This window comes from Papio anubis, chromosome 9 (assembly GCF_008728515.1).
Source record: "Papio anubis isolate 15944 chromosome 9, Panubis1.0, whole genome shotgun sequence".
In the NCBI taxonomy this organism is placed as follows: Eukaryota; Metazoa; Chordata; class Mammalia; order Primates; family Cercopithecidae; genus Papio; species Papio anubis.
In genome coordinates, this window is record NC_044984.1 from 9,771,810 (window position 1) to 9,789,417 (window position 17,608).

A 17,608-nucleotide genomic window follows, 5' to 3' on the forward strand; every position below is an offset into this window, starting at 1 on the left:
ATTTAATTCCCAAGAATGTGGATAGATCTGCAATCCAATTTTTCACCAGCATTTTCTCCTTTGCTTTCAAGTGTTTAATTTTTCTTTTATACATTCAGTATCGCTTTACTTTTTTTTTTATTTTTTGTCAATATAAAGCCTGAAGGAATAGCAAAGGAGGAAACTTTCAACACGCTGCTGTGTGCATCGGGTAAGTGTAATAAATAGAGAAAAATTTCATGTTAAGTGACTTGCCAGAGTATACAGCTGTGGAATGTCTTTTGGAGGCATGCTTTTCTCTAAGAGAGAGAGAGAGAGAGAGAGAGAGAGAGAGAGAAACTCTTACCCTCCTCAAAATCTAAGTACATTTGATGAAAAACATTGTCCTAATGAAAACCACTTGGAATGAGCCTCAACTTTCTTAGGGAAATAAATAGAAAGTACTTTTCAGTTTAAAGTATTATTATTGTATTTTAAGAATTAAGAAATGGGCATAGAGAAATAAAAGTCTTGATTAAAAGCTTAAAAGCTTTTGCCTAATAATAAGGACTGAGGCTGTTGACGTCAGGACAGTATTCTTTCTGATACATCTGTTTCTCAAATGTCTTTCTAAACCGTGTTCAAAATATTGAAATATCTGTGTGACGCTAGTATGATTTACCATTCAATTAACAGTTTAAATGCACTCAGGTTTTTACTTAAACAAGTTATTTTAAGAGGAACTCCAGGTCACTAACTTGTATAGAAAACCAACATTTTACTAATATCATTAATATAACAATATAAAAATTACCACTATATTGAAAGAGAGAGGGAAAAGCTAACGCTTTTTTAAGTTTATTTAAATTATCATTAAAAATGCAACTCTGTGCCATCTATAATCATCTTGACGATAATGCTTAGTCTGCAGATCTCTCCTCTCTATATGAAGATCCCTTGATAAAATCATCTAGTCAATGGCTTTAATAACAACTATGTACTTGTGTCCAAAAGTATACAACTTGGATCCACACCTTTTTCCTGAACTCAAACTCATATGTTCAACTGCCCACTCCTCTCCACTTACAGGCTTGTAGGTCGCATAGGCATATCAAAATCAGCAAGTTTAAAACTGAGTATCAGCTCTTCCTCACAAACCTGCTCCTCCTTCAATTTCCTTCATCTCAGATGATGAAAAATCTGTTCTTCTACTTGCTGGGAGAGAAACACTTTGGAGTTCTTCTTTACTACATTCTTTCCCTTATACTCCCTACCCAATCCATGCACAAATCTAGTCAATTTCACCTTCAAATTATATCCGGAATCTACCTACTTCTCTCCATCTCTACGATTCTAGTCCTTTCTCTTGCAGGCTCTCAATAGCTTTCTAACTGGTCTCCTGATCATCTTTTCTTGTTCCCCTTCAGCGAGAGGGATCCTTTAAAGCATGTGTCAGATCGTGTATATTGTCTTCTCTAACGCTTTCAGGAATCTCCCATATCCCCCCAAAGTTAAAGTGTAAACTTTTAATGCACTTAGAACTCAGCTCTGCACCAAGTGGACCTAATAGACATCTACAGAACTCTCCGCCTCAAATCAACAGAATATACATTCTTCTCAGCACCACAGCGCACATATTCCAAAATTGACCAAATAGTTGGAAGTAAAGCACTCCTCAGCAAATGTAAAAGAACAGAAATTATAACAAACTTTCTCTCAGACCACAGTGCAATCAAACTAGAACTCGGGATTAAGAAACTCACTCAAAACTGCTCAACTACATGGAAACTGAACAATCTGCTCCTGAATGACTGCTGGGTACATAACAAAATGAAGGCAGAAATAAAGATGTTCTTTGAAACCATTGAGAACAAAGATATAACATACCAGAATCTCTGGGACACATTTAAAGCAGTGTGTAGAGGGAAATTTATAGCACTAAATGCCCACAAGAGAAATCAGGAAGGATCTAAAATTGACACCCTAACATCACAATTAAAAGAACTAGAAAAGCAAGAGCAAACACATTTAAAAGCTAGCAGAAGTCAAGAAATAACTAAGATCAGAGCAGAACTGAAGGAGATAGAGATGCAAAAACCCTTCAAAAAATCAATGAATCCAGGAGCTGGTTTTTTGAAAAGATCAACAAAGTTGATAGACTACTAGCAAGACTAATAAAGAAGAAAAGAGAGAAGAATCAAATAGACACAATAAAAAATGATAAAGGGGATATCACCACCAATCTCACAGAAATACAAACTATCATCAGAGGATACTATAAACACCTCTACGCAAATAAACTAGAAAACCTAGAAGAAATGGATAAATTCCTGGACACATATGCTTTCCCAAGACTAAACCAGAAAGAAGTTGAATCCCTGAATAGACCAATAGCAGGCTCTGAAATTGAGGCAATAATTAATAGCCTACCAATCAAAAAAAAGTCCAGGACCAGACAGATTCACAACTGAATTCTACCAGAGGTACAAGGAGGAGCTGGTACCATTCTTTCTGAAACTATTCCAATCAATAGAAAAGGAGGGAACACTCCCTAACTCATTTTATGAGGCCGACATCATCATGATACCAAAGCCTGGCAGAGACACAACAAAAAAAGAGAATTTCAGACCAATATCCTTGATGAACATCGGTGCAAAAATCCTCAATAAAATACTGGCAAACCAAATCCGGCAGCACATCAAAAAGTTTATCCACCATGATCAAGTGGGCTTCATCCCTGGGATGCAACGCTGGTTCAACATATGCAAATCAATAAACATAATCCAGCATATAAACAGAACCAAAGACAAAAACCACATGATTATCGCAATAGATGCAGAAAAAGCCTTTGACAAAATTCAACAGTCCTTCATGCTAAAAACTCTCAGTAAATTCGGTATTGATGGAACGTATCTCAAACTAATAAGAGCTATTTATGACAAATCCACAGCCAATATCATACTGAATAGGCAAAAACTGGAAGCATTCCCTTTGAAAACTGGCACAAGACAGGGATGCCCTCTCTCACCACTCCTATTCAACATAGTGTTGGAAGTTCTGGCCAGGGCAATCAGGCAGGAGAAATAAATAAAGGGTATTCAATTAGGAAAAGAAGTCAAATTGTCCCTGTTTTCAGATGACATGATTGTATATTTAGAAAACCCCATCGTCTCAGCCCAAAATCTCCTTAAGCTGATAAGCAACTTCAGCAAATTCTCAGGATACAAAATCAATGTGCAAAAATCACAAACATTCTTATACACCAATAACAGAAAAACAGAGAGCCAAATCATGAGTGAACTCCCATTCACAATTGCTTCAAAGAGAATAAAATACCTCGGAATCCAACTTACAAGGGATGTGAAGGACCTCTTCAAGGAGAACTACAAAACACTGCTTAATGAAATAAGAGGACACAAACAAATGGAAGAACATGTCATGCTCATGGATAGGAAGAATCAATATCGTGAAAATGGCCATACTGCCCAAGGTAATTTATAGATTCAATGCCATCCCCATCAAGCTACCAATGAGTTTCTTCACAGAATTGGAAAAAACTGCTTTAAAGTTCATATGGAACCAAAAAAGAGCCCGCATCTCCAAGACAATCCTAAGTCAAAAGAACAAAGCTGGAGGCATCACGCTACCTGACTTCAAACTATACTACAAGGCTACAGTAATCAAAACAGCATGGTACTGGTACCAAAACAGAGATATAGACCAATGGAACAGAACAGAGCCCTCAGAAATAATACCACACATCTACAACCATCTGATCTTTGACAAACCTGACAAAAACAAGAAATGCGGAAAGGATTCCCTATTTAATAAATGGTGCTGGGAAAACTGGCTAGCCATAGGTAGAAAGCTGAAATTGGATCCCTTCCTTACATCTTATACGAAAATTAATTCAAGATGGATTAGAGACTTAAATGTTAGACCTAAAACCATAAAAACCCTAGAAGAAAACCTAGGTAATACCATTCAGGACATAGGCATGGGCAAGGACTTCATGTCTAAAACACCAAAGGTAATGACAACAAAAGCTAAAATTGACAAATGGGATCCAATTAAAGTAAAGAGCTTCTGCACAGCAAAAGAAGCTACCAAACTACCACCAGAGTGAACAGGCAACCTACAGAATGGGAAAAAATTTTTGCAATCTACTCATCTGACAAAGGGCTAATATCCAGAACCTACAAAGAACTCAAACAAATTTACAAGAAAAAAACAACCCCATCAAAAAGTGGGCAAAGGATATGGACAGACACTTTTCAAAAGAAGACATTTATGCAGCCAACAGACACATGAAAAAATGCTCATCATCACTGGCCATCAGAGAAATGCAAATCAAAACCACAATGAGATACCATCTCACACCAGTTAGAATGGCGATCATTAAAAAGTCAAAAAACAACAGGTGCTGGAGAGGATGTGGAGAAATAGGAACACATTTACACTGTTTGTGGGACTGTAAATTAGTTCAACCATTGTGGAAGACAGTGTGGTGATTCCTCTAGGATCTAGAATAAGAAATACCACTTGATCCAGCCATTGCATTACTGGGTATATACCCAAAGGATTATAAATCATGCTGCTATAAAGACACGTGCATACGTATGTTTATTGCAGCACTATTCACAATAGCAAAGACTTGGAATCAACCCAAATATCCATCAGTGACAGACTGAATTAAGAAAATGTGTCACATATACACCATGGAATACTATGCACTCATAAAAAAGGATGAGTTTGTGTCCTTTGTAGGGACATGGATGCAGCTAGAAACCATCATTCTCAGCAAACTATCACAAGGACAGAAAACCAAACACCACATGTTCTCACTCATAGGTGGGAATTGAACAGTGAGAACACTTGTACACAGGGCAGGGAACGTCACACACTGGGGCCTGTCGTGAGGTGGGGGGAGTGGGGAGGGATAGCATTAAGAGATATACCTAATGTAAATGACGAGTTAATGGGCACAGCACACCAACATGGCACATGTATATATATGTAAGAAACCTGCATGTTGTGCACATGTACCCTAGAACTTAAAGTATAATAAAAAAAATTTTTAAAAAAGAAACCCTTCCTACCCCATGACTTCACATCTTCCTAACCTCTCCTTTGCTCACCCCATGCCGGCCACACTGACCTCCTTCTTCCTACTGGAATACATCCGGTATTCTTCAGTCTCTGGAGTCCTTTTACTTTTTGTTCCTTTTTCCGGGAAGTGTCTTCCTCTAGGTTTGGATAAATCTGGCTCCTTGACTTACTTAAGAGTCTCTGCTCACATAGGACTTTCTATCAATGAGCTTTTCCATAGGGAGCCCCCTCCCTACATCCTGCACTTCCTGATCTGCCTTGTTTTACTAGCTCACCATAGAAACACTTACCCTGCTTTAATTTTCTCTATAGCACTTATCAACATCTAGCATACTAAATATACTCTTGGTTTTTTTTTTTTTTATCTTACTCTTCCCCTAAAACTGAAATCTCCAGGAGGCCAGGAAATTTGTTTTGAAAGTTTCGGTATCATTGCACTTAGAACCTGGTACATAGTGTACACTGAATACAAATCAATAGAATGAATGTAATTCTTGGAAAGCATTAACAGTAGTCATGAAGAGAAGGAAATAAGTATACCATAAATATATGCCTATAGGAAAAGCCATAGAAATTTAGCACAAATGTATGTGATGAATATGAACTTCACAGAGATGAATCATAGCTTTAAGAGAAACTTGGACTGTATCAAAGAAATTATATAATAACCGAGCCAGGCATGGTGGCTCACACCTGTAATCTCAGCAATTTGGGAGATGGAGGCGGGCAAATCGCTTGAGATCAGAAGTTCAAGACCAGCCTGGCCAACTCTGTCTCTACAAAAAATACAGAAATTAGTCAGGCGTGGTGGTGCATGCCTGTAATCCCAGATATTTAGGTGACTCAGGCACAAGAATCGTTCGAACCCAGGAAGCAGAGGTTGCAGTGAGATCACGCCACTGCACTTTGGCCTGGGTAACAGAGGGAGACTCTGTCTCAAAAAAAAAAAAAGTTATATAATGACCAAGGAAAATAAAAGTTTGGATTTAGATGATGTAGAGAAACATGATTCATAATTTCCCCTCCTTTATATGTGTTTGTCTTCTTCCATTAGATACTGGAGTACCTGAAAAGGTGTCACTGAATGTTCCTTCAAATGTGGTTGAAGGATCTCCTAGGGCAACATATTCAGTTTTGGGTGAGTCTTTCAGCCCAAGGGAAGCAGCTGTCTAGCTGTGTAATTCTAGTGCATAGGCCTCGCCTTCCATGATTACTGAAGTCTCTGACAGCAGGCATTGGATTGAGAGAAAGCACTAAGGGTTACACTATGTTACAGTTGGAAAGGGGCTTGAATAGATGTTGTACTACATATTATGCCTTGATATATTCTAAAAAGAAAGGGTCACCTCTCTGTGCCCTCATCTTCTAGCAATTTACTAGGTGGTAGTGCTTCCAAGTCAATTTGAAAATGATTGTGGTTGAGTTTTACCAGACATATGGCCCACGAGAAAAGATAGATCACCTACCATTCAGTTTCTTCCCTGCTTTCTCCATCCTTAAACCATCTACTTTATTTTCTCACTTTTTGTTTTTCTCCCTATTTCTTGTTTTTTTCACCTTTTTTAGTCTTCTTGTCCTTCCCTATATAGGCCATTTGACCTCTCAGTTAGCTGATAATCTATTTTCCTAGCCCAATACAAACCATATCTGATTTCTTTACAACTTTCATTCCACAGGTGATATACTAGGCTCTGTAGTGCAAAACCTTCAGAACCTTCTCCAGATGCCCTATGGTTGTGGAGAGCAGAATATGGTCCTTTTTGTCCCTAACATTTATGTTCTAAACTATCTCAATGAGACACGACAGCTGACAGAGAAGATCAAGGCCAAAGCCACTAGCTACCTCATCAGTGGTGAGAGATTACCTCAGAAGGAAAAGCCATACTCTCTTAAATATTTTTGGTGAACTAAAATCTCCTTCATTAAGATTTGATAGTCATTGCTGTGATTTTCAATAAAATGTCCCAATATACAAGTAGAAAATTCAATACTATCATCAAGCCTGTGATTGGGGATTGGGGGAGATTTTAACTAAATATTAGTTACCCTATGATTCCTAACAGCACTGAGAAAAAGGCTTAATAATCCTCCAGTGTCTTTGCCATTTCAATAAATCTATGAAAACTTCCTCTTCAGGGTACCAAAGGCAATTGAATTATAAGCACAGAGATGGTTCCTACAGCACCTTTGGGGACAATGACGGTAGCAGTCAGGGAAACACTTGGTAAGATTATTTTTTCCCTATGCTCTCTGTAGATCCATGATATTTCAGGATTCTAGAAACAGCTACTCTCTAATATCTGGAGTTTTTTGTGGAAAATTGTTAATCTTTAAATAATGCATACGCTGTATGTATCATTCCAGTTGGGTAATCTCACGGTTTCATCTCTGAAAGCTGACGTGCTGTGATAACACAGCTGAAAATGGTGAAATAAGGATCTTCTAAATGGAAATATAGAGCAGAAAATGTCACTCTTCACTCTATAAAATGACCGAGGAAGAAGCTCCCACACTGTGCATTAAAAAAGGAGAGGAGGGGGAGGACAGAAGGAGACCGTGATGCAGTAAAATCAGGAAAAGTCATTCTGGAAATGCAGCTTTCATGGTGGGGGGGCTTGGAGACTCCAACAAATGTTTCACAACAAAAAATTTTAAAAACATCATCTCAGAGAAACCAATAAAGTTGAGAGAGAATAAAAGATATTGAGACGTTTGTTGGACTAGAGTATATTCCGCTCTTATATACTGTTTTCCCATCAATTCCTCCCAGTAATCTTCTCCACTGAATTGTGAAGAGCAATGTCTGGAGGCAGTGTGCAAAGTGAGCTGTAAAAGTGAGGTGGTCTTCATGTCTGTGTCTCTGTTTTGCTGGACAGGCTCACTGCATTTGTGCTCAAGTCCTTTGCTCAAGCCCAATCGTACATCTTTGTGGAGTACTCACACATCAGGGATGCCCTCACCTGGCTTTCACGGAGACAAAAGGCAGATGGTTGTTTCGAAGGCTCTGGATCACTGCTGAACAATGCCATTAAGGTGATGCCTTCTCTATTTTTGTTCTGGTCCCGAAGATAGTGATATATGGGAGGAAATGATGTTTGAATTGAGTCCTTCAGTCATTGCGACATAAATTTCAGGAGGAATGGTGGACTCTAAATCTCCTGAAATCTAGCAATGCCTTAGTAGTTTGTTATTGAATGAAAATAGTGTTCAAAAAAACCTCAAAGCCAAACATACTATAAAAAGTGAGGGAAGGTGATTTGGGACACACTCAAGAATTTTAGGGTAGAGGAGGAAGGGGAGAAAATCAACAATCTAGCACAAGACAAGAAACCATCTAGTGAAGATGTGAAAAGGAAGTGTTAGCAGATGGTGTCTTGCGACTATTGAAGTGTTTGAGTCTCTGCCTCTGATCCTTACAGGGTGGGGTGAACGATGAGTTGACACTCTCTGCCTACATCACCATTGCTTTGCTGGAGATGCCACTGCCTGCCACTGTATGTTCAAGCACATCCCCTGTACCTCCTTCACACATGTAAATAATAAAATTATGATCTGATGAATCCCTGAGGGAAATTAATTGTGATTTTTATGGTATTTAATTTTGTTTTATTTCAATGGAATGTAAAGGACCAGATCCTTTTGGAAGCAGCAGAGGAAACTCCTCTCTGGTCAGAACTGTGAGGTTACACAGACACATTAGGGTTTTTAATCTGCAGTTAGCCTGGGGATAGCTCATTTGCCTAGTTCTGCTATTTTACAATAGCCTTTCATCTTCTTTATAGCACGCAGTGGTCCGCAGTGCCCTATCCTGCCTTGAAACGGCCTGGAGCTCCACCTCAGAGGACCAAGGAAGTCTTGTCTACACCAAAGCATTATTGGCCTATGCCTTTGCCCTAGCAGGAAACAAGGTCAAACGAAGAGAGTTGCTTGAATCATTAAACAGAGAGGCTGTGAAAGAAGGTAAGAGTTGCTACTGCAAAGTTTACTTCTAACAACCACCAGTGACCAAAAGAAGGAAGGATGCCTCTACTGAGCTCATGCCTATCATGCTGCCTTAATTTAATGACAGAATAATTATCATTGATCTAAGACTTGAATTCTCTGGATAACATGGATCATTTTATTAATCCACACAGTATAGACTCTATACAGTCCCAGCTTCTAATATCACACACACATGTAGTAGACACAAAAGCTCAATGTTATTCTCTGGAACTTTACTTTCTTGACAAGGATTTGTTTGATAGTGACTATTTAATGCTTTCACTTTGTTTAATGCTTTCACTTCATTAAAATGAAATGTCAATTTATTAGGTGAACTATAATTATAATCATCACTTATGGATTAGATTTTGAAATCATCCCTTAAGCTAAAAATTCTACCCTTTTCTATGTCAAAGAGGATTCAATCCACTGGCAACGTCCTGGGAAACTTCAAGAAGCTAAGACCCTCTATTCTCAACCACGGGCTCCCTCTGCAGAAGTGGAGATGACATCTTACGTGCTCCTTACCTATCTTACTGTCCAGCCCGCCCCATCTTCAGAGGACCTGTCTGTGGCATCACGTATTGTGAAGTGGATTACCAAGCAGCAAAATCCCCAAGGGGGCTTCTCTTCCACTCAGGTCTGTGGGGAGACTCTAGAAGGAAACATAAATACATTCACATGTATGAAGATACAGCCATCTTCTGGGAGTTGAAGAATAGGATAGTTGGTATTTCTAATTCACACTTTCTCCATCCCTCCATCAGCAGACAAGTTCCAGCCTTACTATCTTATGTATGGATCACTGCTCTGTCCTTTTGATACTGTCTCCTCTCTTAACTCCCTAGGGGACCCGCAACCACGCGGGTAGGTTTGTTTTCACAAAGCAATGTTTTCATGGGATTACTTCCCTTAGAAAATAAATCATTTTTCACCCAAAGCCTAAAATTTTCTAATATTTTATCAATAATATTTCCTCTCACCAGTAAACATGAGCACACCAATCTGATTAGGCAGATCCCTTTGCTTCTTCTGGAATTAGCTCACTGCAGTTTCCATTACTTCACATAGAGCGTTCCCCACCCAGGTCCCCCCGATACCTCTCTTCTGTCTACATAAACCCTGCTCATTATTCAGAGATAATCTTATTTCTCACCTTCTTCACTCTTCTCTTACTATTCGAACCCATATTTTCTTCTCTCTTCTCTGACCTTTTATAACAAATACTGTTACATAAATTTATAAATTATTGAAATAACCTGTGCTTGTGTCAAATATCTAAGTCTTATCACCACATGTATATTGTAAACTAGCTGAATGAAGAAACTTTAAAAATTTACTTTCAAAGTATCTGCAATAGTTTATCATTACTAACCAGATTGAACTAAATTGAAATAGAGTTAGCGGACTGCGTTTATGGCTAAATAATTCTGAAGAAAGAATAGTGTTGTTATGGTTTACATCCAGTGTGCGTTTGTTACTTTCCTCTTCTGTGATTTCTCTACTCATTTTTTTTTTCAGGACACAGTGGTGGCTCTTCAAGCCCTCTCCAAATATGGAACAGCAACTTTCAGTAAAAGTGAGAAAGCAGCTTTGGTCACCATCAAATCTTCACACACCTTTTCTAAAAACTTCCAAGTAGATGATGGCAACCGCCTAGTGCTGCAGGAGGTCCGGTTACCAGAGCTTCCGGGGGAGTACAGCACAACCGTGTCAGGGTCGGGATGTGTGTACCTCCAGGTGAGACTGCTGGGGTTTAGGAGATGCTGCAAGTGGGAGAGAAAGTTTCAAGAGTTATATTTGAATTTCAAAATAAGAAAAAGAAGTGTGTGCTAAGGAATGGTATGAATCATCTGGAACAGATTATGAGATAATTTGAGTGTAAAAATTAAGGATTTTTTTTCCATTTGTTTTAGACATGCCTGAGATATAACATCCTTCCCAAGAAAGAAGGGAAAGCGCCCTTTGCTCTGCAGGTTAATACTCTCCCCACGAATTGTGATGGAGTGGATGCTCACAGAAAGTTCCAGATTCACATCAACATTAGGTAAATCCTAGATCGTGACCAGACTTTTTGCATCAACCTAATAGAATATGGAGAAATTGATTTTCTTATGTGGAGAAACTCCACTCTCCAAAGCCACACATAATGAATATGGAATTCTTGCAGTGTTTATTACAAGAAAATTTCTTGCAGTGTTTATTAACAAGACAAAGCGTTAACATTGAGAATATGGTATTACAATATCTGAAGAGTGTGAGCCTAAAATGATGGGTTTTCCAAACAACCATAACAGAAACAGATACACTAGATATAGTAACTTAGTGTTAGAAATAGAAGGTAAAGAGAGAGTTTGTCTTGAATGAATTCCAAGAAATTTTGTTTGACTTCCTTATTCCTATGCATTGACTTTATAGTTATACTGGGGACCGACCCAGTTCCAACATGGTCATTGTTGACGTGAAGATGGTATCAGGCTTCATACCTATGAAACCGTCAGTTAAACAGGTAATCCCTAGATCCCTTACAAATAGCAAAGTCATGGTAAATGCTGCCATTTATCGTTGTCAGTTTGACTTTATTGATGCACTTTTCAAGAGGTGTGCTCCCTCAGAATTGCTTCTCAAAGGGTGTCTCTATCATTTTAATAGTGTGTATCATGGTTATATGGTGTCAGGTATAGGGTATAAGTCAGAAACATGATAAATAATATTCCAGCAGGCCCCAAGACACCTAGTTATGTGGAATGGTATGGAATTATTTTCCAGCTATATATAAAAAGAGGAAAGGATATATGTGTATGTGCATGCATATATATATATATATATATATATCTCACATATATGTATCTGCACATACACTTATAGCATATATAGAGAATAAAAGTTCAATAAATATTGCTATTGTTATTATCATTATTATTCTTGAAGAAATCAAAATTGGTAGTTTGGATGCTCCTGAGAAGCTGTTTATATCGTAAATTCCTGAAAACTACTGCCAGTATAACATTTTCTCATTCCATATTTCTGGCTTATTCTCTTGATCAACAGCTCCAGAAACAGCCTGAGATTCAGAGGACTGAAGTGAGCATCAACCATGTCCTAATCTACTTTGAAAAGGTAAGACTTTCTGTGACTCTGCTAGATCTGGAAAACAACTAGAGGTTCTAACAAACCATAACAGGTTCCATATAGTGCTGTTCACATATACAGGTGAGAGAGGACAAAGTGGCTATAAAAAGAAGTGAAGCCGGCCTGGCACAGTGGCTCACACCTGTAATCCCAGCACTTTGGGAGGCCAAGGCAGGTGAATCACGAGGTCAGGAGTTCGAGATCAGCCTGGCCAAGATGGTGAAATCCCATCTTTACTAAAAATACAAAAATTAGCTGGGCACGGTGGCAGGTGCCTGTAGTCCCAGCTACTTGAGAGGCTGAGGCAGGAGAATTGCTTGAACCCGGGAGGCAGAGGTCGCAGTGAGCCGAGATCGTGCCACTGTACTCTAGCCTGGGCAACAGAGCGAGACTCGGTCCCTGCCCCCCTCCCCCCAAAAAAAGAAAAAAGAAATGAAGCCTGGACTGTCAACAGGCTTGATTTATTACGTTTGGCTGTCTACAAAATTGTCTCTTTTGTCCTTCTTTTATCTGTCTTTTAGTATGTTATGCAGGTCACGGAAGTCCCCTTTCTTTTCATAGGTTCTGGTACAGATGTGTATAGCATAACTACAGGGTTTGATAATATCTTATGAAGAGAGGACAGCAACTAGTAACTAGTTAATCAAAGATTAACTAACCTTTGATTCTAATTGTTTTCCTGTCCCCCCAGCTAACCCATCAAACCCTGAATTTTTCCTTCTTTGTGGAACAAGACATCCAAATAAAGAATTTAAAACCAGCTACAGTAAAAGCCTATGATTATTATGAGACAGGTAAGCTTCAGACATGCTGAGCTTTAAAATGGAAAACAAAAACAAAAACAAAAACAAAGCTACTAACCCAGTAAAGGATTGCCTTAACTAAAGCAAAACTCCACAGTGTTTCACTGGAGGAAAAGGTGAGTTTGTGCGCACTGAGTAATCATGTTCTTGTATATGAACCTCTCGTGTCCCCCCACTAAACAAGTCTTAGAGTCATTCTTATAAATTGACCATAAGGCAATGAGAGGATCCATTCTATCTAAATTTCCCTATAAAGTTGTTTGTCCTGGGCTGAATTTTTCCAAAGAGATAAGAAGAGTATGGTAACTGAAAAAACGCATCTCAGTGCTGATGCCTGACATGAAAAATTTGATGTTTTTGACTTGTGCTTCGGATAGTCTCACACAATTTGGGGAACTTCGTAATATATCAGGAAATACTTTGATGTGCTCATGGCTTTGAGCTAGAAAATTAACCACCATCGTAGCATGATGGTAGTGCTAAAACTGTTCTTTGATGAAGGGAAGGTTCAGAGGGCAAGGTGCAGTTCCAATGAGAAAAATACAGCTGTGAAGAGGCACTATCTGTGGGGTCCTGTAACTATATTCAGGCACACCACCTGTGTACCCGGCCTCTCAATTCTGTTCCCAAGCCAGATTTTCTCTTGGTTTCCTCCCACCAATCCCAAACAGTTTAATAGAGAAATCATTTTTATTAGCTCTATAGCGATGCTTTCTACTTTCTTTCGTGGCTTACATAGTTTATTTGCGATTCACATCTTAGGTGCTTATGTCTGAATGTCTTCACTCTTTCTCTCCATTAATTTCTGTGTTTCAGATGAATTCACCTTTGAAGAATACAGTGCCCCTTGCAGTGCTGGTAAAGTATTAATGATTCAATTGAAAGAAAATAAATAAGTATCTCAGTTAAACAGTAAAGTCTAATCCCAACCTCAGAACAAATAAGCATCTCAGTTCTCTGCATAAGACTGCTTCTTGAGATGACTGTATCCTTTCTATATCCTAAAAAACCCCTGATGTATTGTATATAAATTGAACTATATCAAATGTATTATAGCATTTCTCAGAAAAAAAATGCAAGTTAATACAATTACTGGTGTCTGGGGTGACTTGTTTGAAGATGAATCTAAGAATTTGCCATATATAAAAACTAAATTATCTAATAGGTAGTTTCCGTTCTATACCCAGTGGTGATACATTCATCACCTATAACCTTTCTGGGATATTTCTAAGTGTATACTAAAGTCAAAAAATTTGTCACTGTAATTATCCATATAGCACAGCATGAAAGGCTCAGCCTGTAGGACCTTCCTTTAGGCTGATTGACAGGGTTCACCTTTGACATAGAATTTGCCATGAAACCTTTGCATCTCCGCTGTGAAATATGAAAAATGGAGAACATCCCTATCATTAAAAATAATTAAAAGTTACTAAGTTCAAATATTTATAACTGAAGTACAAAAAGTTGTTCTTAAGTAGGTCACAGAATTTCCCTAATATTTCTTCCTTTTCTTTTACTGTTTAGAATCTGAACAAAGAAATGCTTAAAAACAGCAACTTATGGGCCTCACCAGGTGAACTCCAGAAATGAAGAACAGACTCATCAAGAGAGACAACAGTGAGAGAAAGAAGGGAAGATCATTGGAAATACATAAAATTTGTATGTTGAATAAATTTATGGCATTTACAACTCTATCTTTTCTTTTGTTCTTTATCAATATCATATTCCCTTTTCTGAATATGAATCTATTCTCCATAGCACTTAGTCACAGAAAAACTATACAAAGAGGTACACTCAAAAACACTATAGATGAATTAAAGTGGAATTTTTAAGAAGTCAATTAACCCACAAAAAGGAAAAAGAAAACAGTTTTTCCAAACATTGGAAACAACAAAAAGTCTATCAGTAGATGAATGGTTTGGCAACGATACAACATAGTTCTGCTGGACGACGAAGAGGAACAAACGATTGACATACACAATGACTTGAGTGGATCTCAAAAGCATTAAGCTGCATGGGGGAAAGAAAAGCCAATCTCAAAAGGTCACAGGCTGTATGATTTCTCTTACACAACATTCCTTAAGTGACAAAATTGTAGAGATGAAAAACAAATTCGTGGTTACTAACGGTTACAGAGAGTGGGGGAGTGGGATGGGTGTGACTGTAAGTGGGTAGCATTAGAGAGTCTTTGTGGTGATGAAATCTTGCATGTGTAGAAGCAAAAGTACTTCTTCAGATTTTTACATTTAATTCCATCTCAAATTATTTTCTTGTTTGTTGGGTGGGGAGCAAGAGAGTATCTAAATTGACTTTTTTTCCACGTAGCTTTCTAATAGTCCTATTAATATTGATGGACCAATTCAATCTTTCCCTGCTAATAAAACATGCCTCCTTTATCACATATTAAATTATTATGTATACCAAGGCTTGTTCTGAAAGGTCTATTCTAGTCCATCGAGTACCTGGTCTATTCTTTTATGAGAATTAAAATATTTGAATTACTGTAGCTTAATAAAATGTTTTAATAACTACTATGGCTGATGTCTTTTTCACTTCTCTGTTTTCACTTTTTCTTTGCATTACTGATTTGTGTCCTCACCAAATCTCATGTTGAATTGTAATCCCCAGAATTGAAAGTAGGGTCTGGTGGGAGGTGATTAGATTGTGGGAGTGAATCCCTCATTAATGGTTTAGCACTATCCCCTTGGTGGTTGTTCTCATGATAGCAAGTTCTAGCAAGTTCTGGTCATCTAATGTGTGTAGCACATCTCCCACACCTTGCTCATGCTCCTGCCATGTTAGAAGCCTCACTCCCTTTTAGCTTTCTGCCACAATTGTAAGTTCCTGGAGGCCTCCCCAGAAGCCTAGCAGAAGCCAGCATCATGCTTCTTGTGCAGCCTGTGGAACTGTGAACCAATTAAACCTCTTTTCTTTATAAATCAGCCAATCTCAGGTATTTCTTTATAGCAATGCAAGAATGGACTAATACAATTACTAAGATCATTATTTGTTCAAGTTAAAACTCTAGAATCTTTTAAGTTCATTATCCCCATAGTCAATTAGGTATTGTTTGGAATTGCGTTGAATATATAAATGAATTTATTGTCACGAGTGTCAATTTTTTGCATTTAATCTTCCCTATTCAGACTCATTTTGTATTTACTCAATTCACATGAAGCAAATTCTAACTCTGACTTAATTTCTAAATTTGGACTGAAATACAAAGGTGAAGATTAGCTTCATAGACATATATAGTAGGATAAATTGAAAAATAAAACAATGTATGCATGGAGACAAATTAAAAGATTTTCACAAGATAGTGAAAACTAGAACAGTATTTCTCATTTGATGATTGATGTCCTTGAAAGGTTTTAAGCAGGAGAATAGTTCCAATTTGCATTATGGATAGTCATCTTCCAGGCAATGGCAAGAAGAAGATAGCAAGCTTTACCTGGATCCCAGATTCACAGTCCATTTGTGCAGAGCTGAGCACTCTTCTTCGTGATTAACCAAATGAATTAGTAGACATATTGCTATTCCATACTCACACAACTACACACTTTAAAAATGATTTATGAATTCCAGTTCCAAGACGGCCAAATAGGAACAGCTCCAGTCTGCAGTTCCCAGTGTGATGGACGCAGAAGACAGGTGATTTCTGCATTTCCAACTGAGGTACCTGGTTCATCTCACTGGGACTGGTTGGACAGTGGGTGCAGCCCACAGAGCATGAGCCAAAGCAGGGCGGGGCATCACCTCACCCGGGAAGCGAACAGGTTGGGGATTTGCCTTTCTTAGCCAAGGGAAGCCATGACAGACTGTACCGGGAAAATCATGACACTGCCACCCAAATACTGTGCTTTTCCAATGATCTTAGCAAATGGCATACCAGGAGATTATAATCCATGCCTGGCTTAGTGGGTCCCACACCCACAGAGCCTTGCTCACTCTAGTCCAAGATTGAACGGCAAGGTGGCAAGCCTGGCTGGAGAAGGGGCATCTGCCATAGCTGAGGCTTGAGTAGGTAAACAAAGCAGCCGCGGCTGGGAAGCTCAAACTGGGTGGAGAGCACCGCAGCTCAATGAGGCCCACCTGCCTCTGTAGGCTCCACCTCTGGGGGCAGGGCATAGCTGAACAAAAGGCAGCAGAAACTTCTGAAGACTTAAACATCCCTGTCCAACAGCCTGAAAGGAACAGTGGTTCTCCCAGCATGGTGTTTGAGCTCTGAGAACGGACAGACTGCCCCTTCAAGAGGGTCCCTGACCCCTGCGTAGCCTAATTTGGAGACCCTCCCAGTAGGGACTGACTGACACCTCATACTGCTGGGTGCCCCTCTGAGACGAAGCTTCCAGAGGAAGGATCAGGCAGCAATATTTGCTGTTCTGCAGCCTCTGCTGGTGATACCCAGGCAAACAGCATCTGGAGTGGACCTCCAGCAAACTCCAACAGACCTGCAGCTGAGGGACCCGACTGTTAGAAGGAAAACTAACAAATAGAAAGGAATAGAATCAACATCAACAAAAAGAACATCCACACCAAAACTCCATCTGTACGTCACCATCATCAAAGACCAAAGGTAGATAAAACCACAAAGATGGGGAGAAACCAGAGCAGAAAAGAAG

General features: G+C 38.9%; 1 protein-coding gene and 1 long non-coding RNA gene across 7 annotated transcripts in view; one reads left to right on the plus strand and one right to left on the minus strand.

Moving 5' to 3' along the window:
* The window catches only part of LOC100999246 (pregnancy zone protein-like), a 52,140-nt gene extending 37,021 nt beyond the window's left edge, over positions 1-15,119 (plus strand). The window contains exons 22-36 of one of the 2 annotated variants that reach the window (XM_021922006.2): positions 139-190; positions 6,122-6,205; positions 6,744-6,920; positions 7,204-7,291; positions 7,944-8,100; positions 8,487-8,561; positions 8,850-9,027; positions 9,468-9,691; positions 10,573-10,791; positions 10,968-11,098; positions 11,470-11,560; positions 12,103-12,171; positions 12,875-12,977; positions 13,803-13,844; positions 14,511-15,119. In XM_021922006.2, coding sequence (XP_021777698.1) covers positions 139-190; positions 6,122-6,205; positions 6,744-6,920; positions 7,204-7,291; positions 7,944-8,100; positions 8,487-8,561; positions 8,850-9,027; positions 9,468-9,691; positions 10,573-10,791; positions 10,968-11,098; positions 11,470-11,560; positions 12,103-12,171; positions 12,875-12,977; positions 13,803-13,844; positions 14,511-14,533 — 1,713 coding nt within the window. In that variant the 3' untranslated portion in view covers positions 14,534-15,119. The remainder of the gene's footprint in view (positions 1-138; positions 191-6,121; positions 6,206-6,743; positions 6,921-7,203; positions 7,292-7,943; positions 8,101-8,486; positions 8,562-8,849; positions 9,028-9,467; positions 9,692-10,572; positions 10,792-10,967; positions 11,099-11,469; positions 11,561-12,102; positions 12,172-12,874; positions 12,978-13,802; positions 13,845-14,510) is intronic. The other variant, XM_031650264.1, reaches the window with a different exon arrangement.
* The window catches only part of LOC100998887, a 75,087-nt gene that overhangs the window by 35,707 nt on the left and 21,772 nt on the right, over positions 1-17,608 (minus strand). For all 5 annotated transcript variants that reach the window (XR_004176000.1, XR_004175998.1, XR_004175996.1 and 2 more), the window contains exons 2-3: positions 10,671-10,817; positions 9,580-9,706 (exon numbers count right to left, since the gene is read on the minus strand). This is a non-coding gene — a long non-coding RNA (uncharacterized LOC100998887). The remainder of the gene's footprint in view (positions 1-9,579; positions 9,707-10,670; positions 10,818-17,608) is intronic.